At 48.2% G+C, this 16092-nt stretch overlaps 1 protein-coding gene and 1 long non-coding RNA gene across 2 annotated transcripts in view; one reads left to right on the forward strand and one right to left on the reverse strand.

Annotated features, from left to right (window-relative positions):
- Positions 1–385: 385 nt before the first annotated feature.
- On the reverse strand, positions 386–2300 carry DDIT4 (DNA-damage-inducible transcript 4). The gene is made up of 3 exons (XM_004680792.2): positions 2178–2300; positions 1801–2053; positions 386–1535 (listed from the first exon to the last, which is right to left on the reverse strand). The coding sequence occupies exons 2-3, from the start codon at positions 1994–1996 to the stop codon at positions 1042–1044; spliced, it is 690 nt and encodes a 229-aa protein (XP_004680849.1). The 5' UTR covers positions 1997–2053; positions 2178–2300; the 3' UTR covers positions 386–1041.
- A 5513-nt stretch (positions 2301–7813) lies between these two features.
- Positions 7814–16092, forward strand: part of LOC105853511 — a 27976-nt gene continuing 19697 nt past the window's right edge. Inside the window, exon 1 of the long non-coding RNA XR_001145354.1 lies at positions 7814–7899. This is a non-coding gene — a long non-coding RNA (uncharacterized LOC105853511). The remainder of the gene's footprint in view (positions 7900–16092) is intronic.

Below are 16092 nucleotides of genomic sequence, written 5' to 3' on the forward strand. Positions count from 1 at the left end.
CACAGCAAGCAGAGCCAAGGGATCCAAGGCTCTTGGCACAGATGACACACAGGCCACATACCTCCATTACCAGGGTTGGCAGGCAGCCCCGGAAAGGGACAGAGCACACACAGGTGAACCGGAGTCTACTGAAACCTGCTGTTTACCAGCAAGCTTTCTCTCCCTTTATCTTAGGACACTGATGAGAGACTGAGCCGTTTTAACAAACATGTTTTTTTTATTAGAAAAGTAAAAAATATTGCATAGGTTTTAATACTTGAACATCAAGTGTATTCATGAACAGCAAGTATCTTCATGTAAACAGTTCTAGATGGAAGACCCAGATGGCACTCCTCTGGGGAAGGGGTTCCAGCCCCCACCCCAGTTAATCCCATCCCCTCACAACTCAAGCTTCAGCGCACAGCAGGGGATGGGTCAAACAGCTCTCAAGTGTAGTTTTTTTTTCTTCAAGTGTCAAAGATCCCAAGTGATCCTAACACCCACCCCTTTCTACTCTTACATTCATGCGTCTGTAAGATAGCTGCCTAGAACAGGTCAGTAGTGAAGCTCTGATCAAACAAACAAACAAAAATATACAAAGAACAAACACATTTGGCCCCTTCAGACCATGAGATACACCAACCACCTGGATGACCTCCCCCCTCCCACCAGAGCTGGCTACCATGAGCATACATACATCCCTTGCAGAGAGGCCAGTGCAGCCCAGCTGCTCTCCTGTTGTCATACCACTGTTATCTTAACTGTCAGTAACAATAAAAATAATAAGGTACATGCTACATACACATCCAGCCAGAAGCCTGGTTGGCCCCTAAGCCTTTGTTTCATGCTACAGTACTTGAGGGGATGCCACCTGCGCATTCCTCAGTGCGCTTCCAAGGAAACACAATGTTTCCCTCACCACCAGCACCATCCTCCCCCTCAGGTGGCTATTGTCAGTTTTCTAAGGACAGGCATTAGTCCCTCAGTTTCTGCCTGCCTATGTGCGCCTCAGAAGTCCAGTTTTCTCTGCTGTGGGGGCAGTGTCAGCCCCCCAGACCCAATTTAACATTCCTCAATAAGCAGCTGCTCAGAGCTGTACAGCTTCTTCTTGATGACTCGGAAGCCTGTGCTCAGCGTGAGGGAATGGCTGAAGCCAGGGACGAACGGAGAGTTGGCAGAGCTAAACAGCCCCTGGATCTTGGGCCAGAGGCGTGAGTCCAGGCGCAGCACGAGGGTCAGCTGGAAGGTAGGCACCAGGCTGGGGTCGAGGGCCAGCTGCCCCACGCTGTGGCAGCTCTTGCCCTGCTCTACGCAGACATCCAGCAGCGCCCCCCGCAGGCCGCACGGCTCGCTGTAGGCCAGGCGCAGCAGTTCTTTTCCCACCTGGCTCACCAGCTGGCCGGGCATCAGCAGGCGCGCGGGGCGCCGCGAGCCCAGCCGCGCCTGAGCCAGGTTCTCCTGCAGCAGCTGCATCAGGTTGGCACACAGGTGCTCGTCCTCGGGGTCGCTAAGCAACTCGAAGTCGGGCAGCGACACCCCATCTAAGTATGCCGAATCTGGAAGGGAGAGCACACAGAATGAAGATGTAAGCGCAGCTCCAAAAGGGGGAGGTGCCGTTTGGCTAAGAAACCAGCACTCGGTTCCAGTCTGTGCCTCAGTTTCCGGGCCCCACTCGTACCCTATACTCTAACCCAATTCCCCTCCACCGCAATCTGGGTCCTGATCTGGTAGGAAGGCAAGGTGGCTTTGACTCCTTCCAGTACGGAGCTCTTCGTTCTTCCCCGACCCCTCCAGTCGCGTCTGTCCCCGCCCACGGCTTACCTTCCTCCAGCCCAAAGCCACTGTTGCTGCTGTCCAGAGATTCGCAGTCCGAGCTCTCCAGGCTCGCACAGCGGCCGAGCCCCTCTTCTCTGGCTGCTGAACCCCAGGCTGAGCGCGGCGGTTGATCGGGGGAGAGAGTTCGGGACGAGGGCGAAGAGGAGGACGACGAGGAGAAACGATCCCAAAGGCTAGGCATATTGACGGCGGAAGCCAGGACGTTGGCCGATGAGCTCAGAGAGATGGAGCGCAGAAGCTGTAAGATAAGAGGAGCGAAGACCCCGCGTCAGCCTGCGCGCTGGACCAGGCTGCGAGCCTCACAACCCGCACGGTTGGGGCCTCGCAGTACAAGGATCCGCACACACAGAAGGGACACTCACCGGCTAGTGTGGTCAGCGAGAACGCCAGGACAAGTGCGTACTGCCGCTTGAATGGTTGCACGGACTGGTGCCAACCCCAGAGCGCTGCCCAGACCTGTCCCTTGAATCACCCTCACCTCCCCCTCGGCCTGCCACGGTCCCTAGCACCAGCGCCGAGAGGCCTATAAGGACTAGCGCGGGGAGACCACGCCCCCTCCGCGCCGAAGCCCAATCCCGACCCGGGAGTGTGGCCTGTCTCTGCCAATGAGCTGCGAGCGCACGTTCGCAACGTTCTCTCCTGCCTGGTGACAGCGGCTTCGCTCCGCCCCTGTTGCGCCCCGGAACGCTCCCGGCAGAACCCCGAGTCGCGGCCACGCCCCCTTTCTGGAAAGGATCCGCGGCGGCTGCAGCTGCCAAGGTCCCCGAGGGCGCTCGCGGCAGGGGAGGATCAAGGAAAGACTTGTTTATTATAGGGTCGTGCTGCTGGGGGAGGGGGTGGCCCGTGACCGCGCCGGGAGAGAGGCAGGGGAACTTGAGGGGGCAGCGGACGAGGAAAACGGTTGCCCCCAGCGTCTGGGACCCTGCGAAATAAGGGCACAACTAGGCGCAAGGGTGAATGACCGACCCTGGTGCACAAACCCCACGCAATCCTCGCCTTGGGAAGGGTCCGCGTATAGAGGAAGGGTCCAGAGACTAGGTGGCTCTAGGTACGGAACTCCCCATTCCAGCGGTCCCACCGGCTTTTCCGCCTGTTACTCTAGAGCCCCAGGGGATGGTTTCGTGGGGAGGGGGGTGGCATGCCCCCACCTGAACCTGGCCCCCAAGCCGAGTGCACTCCCACCCCACCTGCATTAGCTCTCGAGGAGAGGATTTTTAGAAGGGGGACCAAGAAAGTGTTGCTAGGTCGGGATTCCTCAGCGCTTGATCCAAGGGCTGAGAGAACAGTAACCCGGATCAGATGGACAAACCGACCCGACGCACCCGCGGGCGCTGCAGGCGGACAGCTTTGCGGCGGTGCCTCCCCCACAGCTGCCGAGAGCTCCGGGGTGGCCTCCGGGTCCTAGCGCTCTCTCGTGAAGAGCTTTGTGTAAAAGATCCGGAGAGTTGCATCAGGACGGTAGACCTAGATATCCAGGAAAGCCCGAGAGTGCAATAGCCATCCAGTTTTCATCATTCAGGAGGAGCCTCGGGGAAACCTAGCTGGACCGTGGCATTCTGAAAATGTGTTTGCTGAGGGTGGGTGTGGGTTCGGAGGAATCTTTAGTTCTTTAAAGGTTTATCAAGCTGGGACAACACCAGGACTCTGATGGAAGAAGGAACCAAACTTACTTCAGAAGCTCGGGTTCCCGGACTGGAGTCTAAACCTATCAAACAGGCAAGGCCTTGCCCCAGGCGAACTTGCCGGTGACTGAAGAAACTTGCTGGAGAGAGTTCTAGCCACTACTGTCCTCCCCTAACACCTCTTCCCATTCCCCCCAGGGAAAAAAAAGGGGGCCCCTGGGGCCATCTGGGAAACAACTAAGACAACAAACAAAAACCAAATTAGACTTAGAAAGGACCCCAATTCAAAACTTGCACTCCACCCCTCTTTTACACAAGGGAGACTACCCTCTGGACACAAATTAATGGATAAAAAATATATCAGGTGACTCATTGGGAGATATCTTAAAAACTACTGCAGAATAGCATAGTCTGGGGATTTCAAGGGCTGAATATTGGTCCTTTTTATCCTCCAACCTCCAGCCTTAAAGACACCTTGGCAGAGCTTTTAGACAAAGTGCTTGGAGGTCCCCATGGGGACTTCTCTTGAGATCACCCTTTACTGAGAAGGGAAGAGAATTGGGTAACCTTTACAAATGTATCTTTCTGGCATCCACCAGGTCTACTGAGGTGAGGACATCTGAGCCAGCAAGAGGTATGTATAGCGTTTTGATTTTTTCTTCTTTCTCTCTCTCTAAAAAAAAAAAAAAGATAAGAAATCAGAAAAAGTGGTGGTTTTAAAGTATACATTCAGTTTGGAAAGTTCGGGTTAGTAGGACTCATTCACTCACTCAACAAACTCCATCATGGAAGTAGTTTGATAAGCACCTTTTTTTTCATTCACTGTCTCATTCTGTTAATAAAAGTGTTTCCCTGCTGGGAAGGGATGATTAATGAGCACTGAGTAAGCTTTTCCACCGAGCCCCGCTAATGTTGTCCCATTGTGTTTTTAGACTTTTTTTTAGAGATTTATTTATGCATACAGAATTGATGGCACAGTGGGTTAAAGCACAGCATTATGAAGCTTTCCACAGCCACTGCAGCACAAGTTTGATCCCCAGCCAGGGAGGTAACCCACATGGTGCAGCAGACCTCTCCTGTCCTGCCTGCTGCTCCCCTCAGAAGTGTGTTTTAGTCAGTCTGCCTGTTCTCCCCCACCCTGTCTCGGGTGAATCCTCTCACCCCCTGCACCTCTGGCCTGTACCCCAATTCTTGTGTGCATAAATAAATAAATCTTAAAAGAAAAAAAAGGAAAGAAAAGAACTTTGAAGGGCCTCTCTGGTGGTACAGGGGTTGGGGTTGAATATCTTGAGTTCGATCCCCAGCCGGGGAGCTGGCCCACATAGCACAGCAGACCTGCTCTCCTTGTCTTACCAGGTATATTTCAGTAGATCTGCCTATTTTGCTCCCCACTTGGTCTCTGGTGAATCCTCTCATCCCTCACACCTCTGGCCTACACCCCAGGTCTTACATGCCCAAATAAATAAATAAATAAATCTTCAAAAATTTTTAAATTAAAAAAAAAGAACTTTGAGTCTTAACTCTGGAGATGTTCCCTAGAGTACAGTGAGTGGGATCCAGGGGAAACAACTACTTTCAAGGAGGTCAGACTGAGGCCTGGTGGACCTTCCCACTTAGACTCTTCACCCTGTAAAGGAAACAAGATCTCATGCCATTGTGTCTCAGGGGAACCTCTAGACCTAGAAAGCAGATTTCCTAACCTGGCTCCCTCTGAGGAGCCAGGGTGAAGGTCTTGGCTCACTCTATAAGGTGAAGGGTAAGTCCCTTATAACTGGCTGGGACTAGAAAGGCTTTATTACCACCTCACACGCCCCTCACTGCATTAAAGCTATTAGGTGTAGGGGACCTCCAGAAAAAGCCAAAATGTGGCACTCCTTGGGACATTCTGTCTCTCAGCCTCTGAGCCAGACCTCCTCAGAGTTCTCAGAGATCCTATAAATCTGAATTTGGTGTTTCTGTCCCACTCTAATCCCCCTGGGGCCTAGACAGCTGCAGGTCAGATTTGCCTGGACATGTTCCCACCAACTCTGACATCCCTTCTTTCCCCAGGAAGATCTCCACAGCTCTCCATCTCTTACATGTCCCCTTTAGGTCATCTTTACACCCTGTGCATATCTTTGTTACTAATGATTTCCTTTGTAGTCTTCCCACTGGACTGTGAACTTCTTGTGGGTGGTGTCCTACTTTTTAAAAGAAATGTCTGGTAGCCAGCACATAGTAAATACTCAGTGAATATTCTTTGTTGGATGGATGGTGACTTTCCCCAGAATTAAACAAACTATATCTGGGTTTCCAGGATCAATGCTATCATTCTATGTTTGACAAGTGCTTCCAAGACATAGCTGAGCCTTGGACATATCTGAGCATTGCCCTTCCTCCTCAGTTCATGTCTAGGAATGAGGCGTCTGAGACGACATAGTTCTTCCAGTTGAAATTTTGTCAGCTACCCAAGGAAACTAGGGAGAAAGTGACATTGTACAGAGTGCTAACTTATTAGAAGTCTTTTAAAGCAGCCAATCAGCACTTTACTTTCAAGTGTCTCAAAATACAACATTTGGAAATGAAATTCACAGATAGGGCCCTCCCTGGTGGCTCAAGGGATGAAAGCACAGCACTATAAAGCTATCCAATTTCCCCTGCTGACCAAGGAGGTGACCTACCTGGTGCAGCAGACCTCTCCTGTCTTGCCTACTGCTTCCCTCAGCAGTGTATTTTGATCAGTCTGCTGACTCTGTCTCTGGTGAATCCTCTCACCCCTTGAACCTCTGGCTGTACTCTGATTCCTGGTTTTTGTATGCATAAATAAGTAAATCTTTAAAAAAAATGAAATTTACATGTAAGACTAACCATTTTAAAGTGAACACTCACAATGTTGTGCAACCAACCACTTCTGTCTAGTTCCAAAGCATCTTTATAATCTCAAAGGAGACCCCTTTCCCATCAAGCTTTTCACTCTCAAAATACTTTGAAGTTTGTATTACCTAGTTGGGAGTATGGCTATACAACTCCAGAGGGTGCCATTCCCATGTAGACTCTGCAGTTTAAGAATGTTTCCTAGGGAGTAATGCTCCAAGGAGCACTCACCACACAGATATAGGGTGCAACATGGAAATCTACAAGGCAACGCTGGGGAGACAGGCTGAACTCCATAAGCAGGAGTAGACTAGTGTCATGTCTCAAGTGACCCAAGTCTTCTGGAACTAGTAATCAGGCCTATGCCCCAGTCTCTGTGACCAGGGTTCTGGCCAACAGTTCTGCCTCTTCCTGAGTGCTGTTGCTCTATTCCCATTGGACCATTATTAGCCTGCAGTTTAAAGGCAGTGAGCTCTCGCTGCTGGCCAACACCCCTCCCAGTTTGGGTGGTTTCATTCCTGTGCACCAATTCCCAAGTCTTTATCTGGTGAGGTGCTCCATCGGGTTTGGGGAGTTAAACCAGATCTTAGGGGTGGGGGTATGATTCTGATGACCCCAGAATACTGGATGGGACACTCAAAAGGTCAGCCAGCTGTTGTGCATACCCTCTGGAGCCCTTTGGAAACATCTGGTGGAGAGTAATGGAGGAGGCAGGAGGAACCAGCAGGGCAGGGTGGTGGGGAGAAGGCAGAGCGGTAGTAGGAGGTGGGAATAATGAAGCCAGCAAAAGCATTCCCAGGACTTCTGTGGCTTTTTTACTGGAAAAACAACAAATGACTTGGTGAAAATAGCAAGATTATAAGTGCACCTGGTTTCCTAGAGGATTGTGAAAACCCAGAGCTTCACTTAAGTAGTTGATTGTGTTTACTAAAGTAAACTCCAAAACCCAGTAGGGAGTCTTTTTGCAAATGAAACTACTTTTAAAAGTGGAAATACTATATATATATTTGTGTGTGTGTGTGTGTATTTATTTATTTATGCATACAAGAACTGAGGTGCAGCCCAGAGCTGCAGAGGGTGGTGGTGAGAGGATTCAGCAGAGACAGAGTGGGGAACAGGCGAATGTACTGAAATACGCTACTGAGAGGTATAGTAGGCGAGACAGGAGAGGTCTGCTGTGCTATGTGAGTCACCTCCCTGGAAGAGGATTAAATTTATGCTGCAGTGGCTGCAGATAGCTTTATAGTGCTGAGCTTTAACACCTTGTGCCATCCAAACAAGGGAGGCCCAAAAAATACATTATATTGTGCAACTTTTCAAAGAAGCTTTTAAAAATTTTTACCTACTTGCATTTTTAGAAATGAATATAGTCCCCATTCTACAGATGAAGGAATTGAGTCCTAAAGAGTTCAGTAATCCTTCCATCAACCAACTTCAAGTCTGAATGGTAACTAGTATCATCGGAGAACCTTATAACCAGAGACTCTATTTCTCTAATCCCCATTCTGATTTGGTAGGTCTGGATGGGCCCCTTTTGTATGAAATCTCTTCAGAAGATTCTGATGGCTCATCTTTAGTTGGGATGTTTGCTAACCCCTTAAAAAGAAAGGTAAGTCCTTGGAGGAGTTTGCTCTGCAGCCTGTCAAAGGACCTACTGTGGGTGAAATGGCATGCAGCCTGTAGAGGCCAGACTCATGTGTAATAATGGTGAGCTCACAGACAGCTAGTACTGCCTGGTTTGCAGGTTACACAAGAAGCTATTTTCTAGGGACAGGGCAAATGGAACTCCACAAAGCCTTGGCTGGATAACCACTAATGACAATGGACAGAGATTTTTCAAAAGCTAGGAGGGGAGCCTTCTGTTTACAGCAGTGGTAAACCCACAGAGATCTATCTTGTCCCAAATCTGAGGTGCTCTTTTTTCTTTTTTTTTTAAAGATCTATTTATTTATGCATACAGAACTGGGGTACAGGCCAGAGACGCAAGGGCAGTGAATGCATTCACTGGAGACAGAGTGGGGCACAGAACAGGCAGACTGACGAAGTATTCTGCTGAGGGGAGCAGAGGGCGAGACAGGAGATGTCTGCTGTTTCATGTTGGTCACCTCTCTTGCCAGGGAAGAACTCTAGCTGAAGAGGCTTAGGCTAGCTTTCCTAGTGCTGCAGTTTAACCTGTTATGCCACTGGGGAGGGCCCAACTATCTTTTATCTTGCGAACCCACCCCACTGCATTTTAGGAATCCCATTTGCTCTTTCTGTCACTTTTCCAGTATCCCTCTTCCATCCTGGTATCTGAAACTCTAAAAGGAAAGAAAAGAATGAAGCAGCAGGAGATAGAAGCAATAGTCTCTTCTTTTTGTACCAGAAACCTCAGCTAAATGGCTCTCCATTTCTGGAGGCAAACCCAGATTCTGTAAGGAAACAGAATTCACCCAATCTGAGTTCAGGCTGTTTGGTCGCTAAGAATGAATACTGCTGGGGGCTGTGGCCTAGGGAGCATAACATGTCTTTGAAGTTAGGCATTTTTTATTAAAAATAATGCAATTTTGCATTCTATTTTATTTTACCAGTATTAGTTTTAGGAGTAGACTGTCAACTACTTATTAGTTAAATTATTCAATTTCTACTCTCCTCCCCTCCCACACACCCCAAAAGCATGTTTTAATAAATAGATAATCTGTGTTTATACTGTGGCTTCTTGTACTATTGGGTTTTCATATCCCAGTTTTGAAAACCCAGAACTAGAATCTCAAAGCCTTCTTCAACTTTCCCAGGATCACAGCCCAGGAAAAAGACACTTTCCCTGGAGCAACTTTCAAAAAAATCCCAGGCCTGGCCTGTAGGCGGATGGACCAAATGGAGGAGGCCTACCAGAGAAGGTGGAGACTGGCATTCCCATTCCAGCACTTTCAGTGTTATTGCCTTTTGAGGGTCTCCAATTGCCATAGATCAAAGGGTAAGGTGGGGTCAGGGTGGGCTTTGTTCATCAAGCTGGGGGCGGGGTACAAATTGGCAAGGATCTGAAGCTGCTACAGAGGGAAACTGAATCCAGGTTCACGGCTTGTCTGGACAGCAAAGAAAAAAAAAAAAGAGCTCATCTTTTTTCCCTCCCAGAGAAAGAGACCAAGAGTGCTGTCTAGCCTCTGGGCACCCCAAGGGGCTGGAGTAAAGTATGGCTAAATTAGAATGCTTAGCAGAGAGTAATTGGCCCTCTCAAAGTAAGGATTTTGCTGTCAGTGGAATAAACCTTAGAATCTTTGAATGTGAGGGCGAGCAGGCTCTGGGAGAGCACCTCTTCCAGTACATCCCCCCATTTCCTCACTTTATGGACAAAGAACTGAATTGGAGGGTAGGAGCCTTGTGAGGTGCTCATGATCGCTCATTCTTCTGGCAGTTAGACCTCACTCAATCCTCAGAAACTTTTTTTTCAGGCTTGTAGCCATTCCCTTACCCCTCTGTCAAGCTTCTAACCTCATTCAGAAGTATGTCTATATCTCCAGTGCCCAGGCTTAGTAACGAAAGGCTTGGGAAACTCAATTCTATTGAAAAGGTATTCTGGGGCCCTCCCTGGTGGCTCAAGGGGTTAAAGCACAGCACTTGGAACTATCCTTAGCCACTGCAGCATAAGGTCTATCCCCTGCTAGGGAAGGGACCCACAGGGCACCGCAGACCTCTCCTGTCTCCCCACTGCTCTCCTCAGCAGTGTATTTCTATCAGCCTGTTCTATTCCCCACTATTTCTGGTGAATCCTCTCACCACCCCCTATCCCTCCCCCAACCTTTGGCCTGTACCCCAGTTTTTAATGCATACATAAATAATCTTTCAAAAAAAAAAAAAGGTATTCTGGGTTTTTTCTTGAATTTCTGACCCGGCAGATGATGGGACTGCCAGCTCTGGCCAGCTTCTCATAAAGATACATGGTTTTAAAAACACTTCCATGTCTTTTATTGTTTCCCTAATTCTGTCAATAAAAATAACAACAAATACTTGTGGAGTGTAGGCTGAACAGGCCTCTCATCGATAGCACTATACAGGTAACAAAACAGGTTCCTTTAGGAGCAGTGACTTGCCTAAGGTCATTCCAGGCAACATATTGGAGCCAGGATTCCAGATCTAGGCTCACCCCCTTGATTCCAAGTCACCAACACTCCTAGTTATGAACTAAAAGAAACGGTATGGCTGGAAGAGAAGGTAGTACATTTTGGGGGACAGTGGGTAGGACAGGTGCAGTGCTGCCACAAAAAAAAAAAAAAACTGTCTCTTGTTTTATCTGATTTTTTCCTTCCCTGCAGAATTCAGCAGGGCCCAACGGTGCTGACTCAATGGCAAGGCCCATGAACCCCAGTTTTTTTCTTATAGCTAGAACCCAACAAATCCAGAGGCAACAATGCCTCTGTCACCACATCTCCCCCCCCTTCAGGTACTCTCCCAGAGAACTCAGATCTCTACTGCCAAAAAAAGGGCCGCTCTACAACCTGTCTCCTTTGTAACCCACAAAGAGAGATTTTTTTTTAACGCAGGAATCCAGGAGCCCCTGCAAAATCATTTTGATTTAAAAAACAAACACAAAAAAGTATGTTAAAATTCTGGATCTCTAGTTTCTGCTCTTGGAAGAGGCGTACACAAGAGTTCATCACGGTCTGCCTCGGCTGCTCTGCAGTGAAGGCTGATCAGAGCTGGGGGCGGGGAAGGGAAGGAGCCCCCCTCCTTTCCCCACAGCCGAGGTGCACCCTCAAGGGAGCCGGCCGCGAAGGTGGCAGATGCTGAGCAGCTGACTGGGGTGAGGAGTGGGGGGTGTCTCCGTGGACCCCTACCGGAGAGTTGGGGAAGAAGGGACGTGACTTGAAGAACGTGCGTAGGGGGAACCGGAGGGGGGCAAGCCGGGAGAGAAGGAATGGGGGTGGGCGGGGCCAGGGCTGTTCTGGCCCCGCCCACTCCCTGGAGGAAGGAGACTCCTCCCATTGCCCGGGTGGAAGGCGACCGCGCCGCGGAGATGCTGAGCTCAGCGCTTTGGTCCTGGCGCTGCTGGGTGGGGGCAGGGCGGAGGGGCTGGCGCCTCTCTGCTAAGGGCTGGAGAAAGGGAGAGGGGGAGGGAGAGAGAGAATGAAGAGGCCCTCACAACCCCGGAGGCTGTACCTCTTCTCAAACCGGGTCTGCTAACAAAGCCATCTCTGTTGGGATGGGGGAGGCCTTCTGGGTGAAGCCGATCCTTTTGGGGGTGGGTAAGGGAGTGTCTATGAGTCACCACTCTAAACCCTGACTTAGCCCAAGAACCCGCGTCAGTGAGGCCAAGCCCTGTGCCCTTTGACCTCAGGACTTGTTAGTGGAGAGAATGCCGGGAGCAGTGCCTGCCCCTTAGGGCTTCAGGCCAGAGATGCCAGGCTACATCCAGCTATTCCAGGATGGGAGTTTTATTTCATGCAATCTTGAAAGGAGCTTGGAAGGCTAGCTTGGGAGGGAAGGAAGAAAAACCCTTCGTACCACCTGGCACAAATGGCTACGCAGTCCAGATGGATGGGTGGCTATTTTTGAGCTGACCTACATACCTATTTACCTCTTTATCTTTTTATTATCACACATGGTTATTATGGGAGCATTTCTTTAGCACTTGCAGCTTCTGCCCCTGCTGAGGGCTGCACAATGAGACTTACTGCCTCACTTTCCCAGGAAGTTTGAAGTGTACCTGGCCTGGAAAGGAGGACATCAATAGGCTAGTAGAAGCTTCATCAAGCTCTTTCCCCCAAGGAACAGGAACCTAGTCCTGATGCAACAACTCCGGAACTGGTCAGCCCTGGAGGCAGGGAAGGACATTCAGATTTGATAACAATGTCACTAATGTCTGAAACCCCCTCAGCCTCTGATGCTCATTGCTTGCCTGTGGTGACTTTGTGATCCTACATGCAGCACCTCTCTGTGGCAGGTGAGACTTTCATTTTCAGATGGAGAAAATAAGGCACCCAAATAAGTTGTGGACAGAACCAGTTTGGGATTTACTATTCTGACTATGGAGGCAACTCTGTTTTCTGAAGTAGGAATAAGAAGGGCCTGGAACTTTCTATTTATTTGATCTTTGTTCAGCTTCACTAAGGCCTGCCTCTTGAACCTTTTAATAGGGTCCCATTGCTTTTAAAGCAAATTTGGCTCCTTACCTTGGCCTACTAAAGCTCCAGGGCAGGCCCTTTGCTTATCTCTGGATTCATCTCCCTCCCACAGCTCAAGAGGGGGAAAATCACATATGGTTCTAATTACCTCTGAAACGCTCTTAAATTTTCCATAAAGTACAGTATGCATAGCTTTGTGTATACAACTTTGCATGGTAATATATATGTAGATGTGCAAAATATATACAGCCATAGACTGAGGATCATAAAGAAGACATCAACAAAGTATAAGCATATAATTTACAGTATTTTAAATCACACTGACGAGAAACAGGCACCTGGAAATGAGAATGATAGAGGTAATAGCAGATTTCTGTCTTTTCCATCTGGTGAGTTCTCGGGCTTGAAATTCTTAGCTCTGGGAGACTGGAGGACTGCGTACATTGCTCTTTTTTTTCTTTCAATGCTGGTACAATTGATTTCACCCAACTTCCTTGTGTCTCATGATACTTTCACTCAACTTCCCTGTATTTCACAATAGCCTTTCCTATAGTTCCCCTATTTTTCCATTTTCCTCCCATCTTCTCTAATCACTCTTCTAGAAGCCCTTCTAACTCCTAATTCTGACTAATTCTGAGCTCAGAGACCTCCAGGAGTGCTCCTTGAATAGACTTGGGAAGCTCCATGTTCCTTTGCCAGAGAGCGCAGGGCAGGAATCCAGCCCAGATCTGCCTGATTTTGAAGCCAATGTTCAGTTCACATAGCCCTGGGTGAGTTGTTCTCTTCCCACTTGAAATTGTATATTGAAATGATCTTCTCTTTCATCTGAGGTCCATCAGGTTGTAAAAACTCCTTCAGAGGTCACTTATGTTAAATCTCTAAATACCCATCACCAACACTATAACTCCTCCCCAAACACATACATATACACATTCCTCTATTTTATATGTGTGTATACATAATTATACATGCACACATACATTTATATACATAGAGAGAGTATATCCTCCTCAATAAATATTTGGCCCAGAATTCAATGAAACTAGAATTCACATGTGACTCAAGGTCAATGAAATCAATAAGAAGTTTCCCTTGACCCCTCCCAGAGTAGGGAACTCTGTTTCCCCTGAACTCTGATAGCATTTGTTATTGTCACAAAGTTAAAACTGAAAGGGGGGTTTCCCTCCCAATCTTGTAAGATGAGGAGACTAAAGAGGAAGTGTCCTGAGTGGCCCAAAATGGGAACCAGATCCCATGGTCTGTGGGCCTATACTGGCCTTCTCTCTTTGCATTTTATATATCTCTTTAGAGAGCCTTCCCAGGTGACCCCGTCCCTTTTTCTGCTCTGTTGTTTCCTTTCAAAGCACTTATTCCAATGTAATTATACATATATAAGTTTATGTGGGTGTCTAATATTTGCCCCTCCCACTAAACCATAAGCTTCTGGAGGCCAGGGTCTGTTTCTGTTTCATCCTGGAGCTTCAGTGTCCGGCATAAAGCCAGGCTCACAGAGTGCCCAATAAATACATATGAAAAGAAAGTATGAATATCCATGTGGCCTGAAAACCTCCAGGGCAACGCTGAGATTGACCCCACCTTGACAGACCTATAGAGCTCTTTGCCAGAAAATCCAAGACATTAAGATCTAGGAAGCGAGATAAGACACCTAGTAAATAACTCCAACATAAGGAAGATGGTTAAATTGGGAGTAACAATGAATTGAGCAGTGGTGTGGAAGATAGATTTGAGGCTGGAGACCTGAGGTGGGGAACCAACTAGATAGTGATTGCAAAAACTGAAAACTACTGAAGAATCTATGGTAGGAGACATATCTACTATTTAATTAAAGTTAAATAAATTATATTGTAATTCAAATAACAGAATATCATATGGGTGTTAAAAAGAATGAGAACCATTTTGGACATGTTTAAGATATATTGTTATGTAAAAAAGAACAAGTTGCAGGACAATTTGTATACTATAATCTCATTTTGAAGAAAATAAACAAAAGGTATTCCCCTGCAGTCATGAACACTTAAATGTACAGAGAAAGTATCTAGCACACTGGAAAACTATTCATAGAGGTTATCTCTGAGGATGGAGGGGAGAGGTAGGCTTTTGCGATTTATCTTTATATCTTATGCACTGTTGGGTTTTGATTAAGGTATAACTAAGGCTTTTGTAGCGAGACTTGGAGGCAATTCTCCAATTAGGATATTATTTTCACAAGAGTGTTGTGGTTTTTTGCTGTTGGAAAATTGGGGAGGGGGTAGATAGATAGGATGATACTGGAGGCGGTGTCCACTTTCCAGTGAGAAGTCCTGCAGAGTGAAGATGTGCTGGCTGGACCTGGAAAGATGGAATAAGGGCCTAAGCAGACTCTGGTTCTAAATGGGGGATGTGAGGATTACAGTGAACCCTGAATGTGAGAACAGGATTACAGTGAACCCTGAAGCACTGTGTAGTGTAGAGTGGGCTCATTTAATTAAGGTGACTGACCTCCATGGTGGTGAACCTAGCCAGGGGACAAGTAACCAAAGCCAGAGAGCCCTGACTTTGGGGGAACAAAGGCGAGGACAGGAAGAAGATCGACCTTTAGGACCCCACGGATTCCTTGGCTGTTTCACCATTCTTTTGAGTACAGACCGTTCTGGCGCAGCAGGAGGGGCCAAAGCCAGAGCCGGCAGGCTGGAGGAGGTCTGCCTTCCACGGGCGTTCTAGTGTTGTAGACCAGGTCTCCACCCTCCTCCTGCTAGCTCTCGTGGGCAGACAGCCAGGACCTGGGGTGAAAGGCCAGGGCTTCTGGCCTTTTTCAGAGGCAAAGCCCCTTCCCAGGACCCAGAGCAAAGGAAGCCAGAACAATGCTGCTCGCCAGAGAGTGGGGGAGCAGGAGCTCAATAGGGGCAGGAGAAGTTTCTTGGCTCTGCTAACCAGTAAAAGCCAGGAGAAGGTCAAAGATGAGGAATGTTCTGTGATTTCTAAGACAGCAGCTCATTTATCTCATAAACACTGGCTCTAAGTCCAGTGGCAATGCTGCCCCCACGCAAGCTGGATAAGACCCTCCTCAGGGGGACTGTGTTTGGAGAATTGCCTCCAAGTCTCTACAAAAGCCTTAGAAAGGAGGGAGGGAACACCCACCATGTGCCATGGAGCACTTCCAAAGTTGCCTGTTTAGTCTGTACTACAACTTTTAAAGGAGGTACTCTTTTACAAAGCAGGAAACTGAGGCTGAGGGGGCTGGAGCCTTGCCCCTGACCACCTGGTTAGTAAGTGTTAAAACTGGGATTCGAACCTGGGTGTGCCTATATCTTGGTTATAATTTGGTTGCTTGGAGCACAGAACACATTTTCCCATCAAAATAATACTGTAAGTGGTGGTTTGGTTGCCATAATGGCCTAGTTCACCCAGGGTATAGCCGGAATTTAATTCTATGTTTCAATGTGGTGTGGATGAATCAGGCTTCTGCGGGCTAGCCTGGAAACCCACAGAAGAGGGAAAATGCATCTGAGGGTGTGCCCAGCTGAGAACTCTTGCCCCTACTACAGCTTACAGGGAAGCTGGCACGCTAGTAGCCCAGAGAGGAGCACTCACATATTTCCAGAGCTCTGCCCTGGTGTGTTCTAGCTGTGACAGTGTAGGATTTACTGGTTTGGGGTTTGTGAGGCAGGGAGTGCTACCTGAGAATTTTCAGACTCACATAC

The sequence above is a fragment of the Condylura cristata genome, unplaced genomic scaffold (assembly GCF_000260355.1).
Source record: "Condylura cristata isolate star-nosed mole 26May11 unplaced genomic scaffold, ConCri1.0 scaffold00011, whole genome shotgun sequence".
In the NCBI taxonomy this organism is placed as follows: domain Eukaryota; kingdom Metazoa; phylum Chordata; class Mammalia; order Eulipotyphla; family Talpidae; genus Condylura; species Condylura cristata.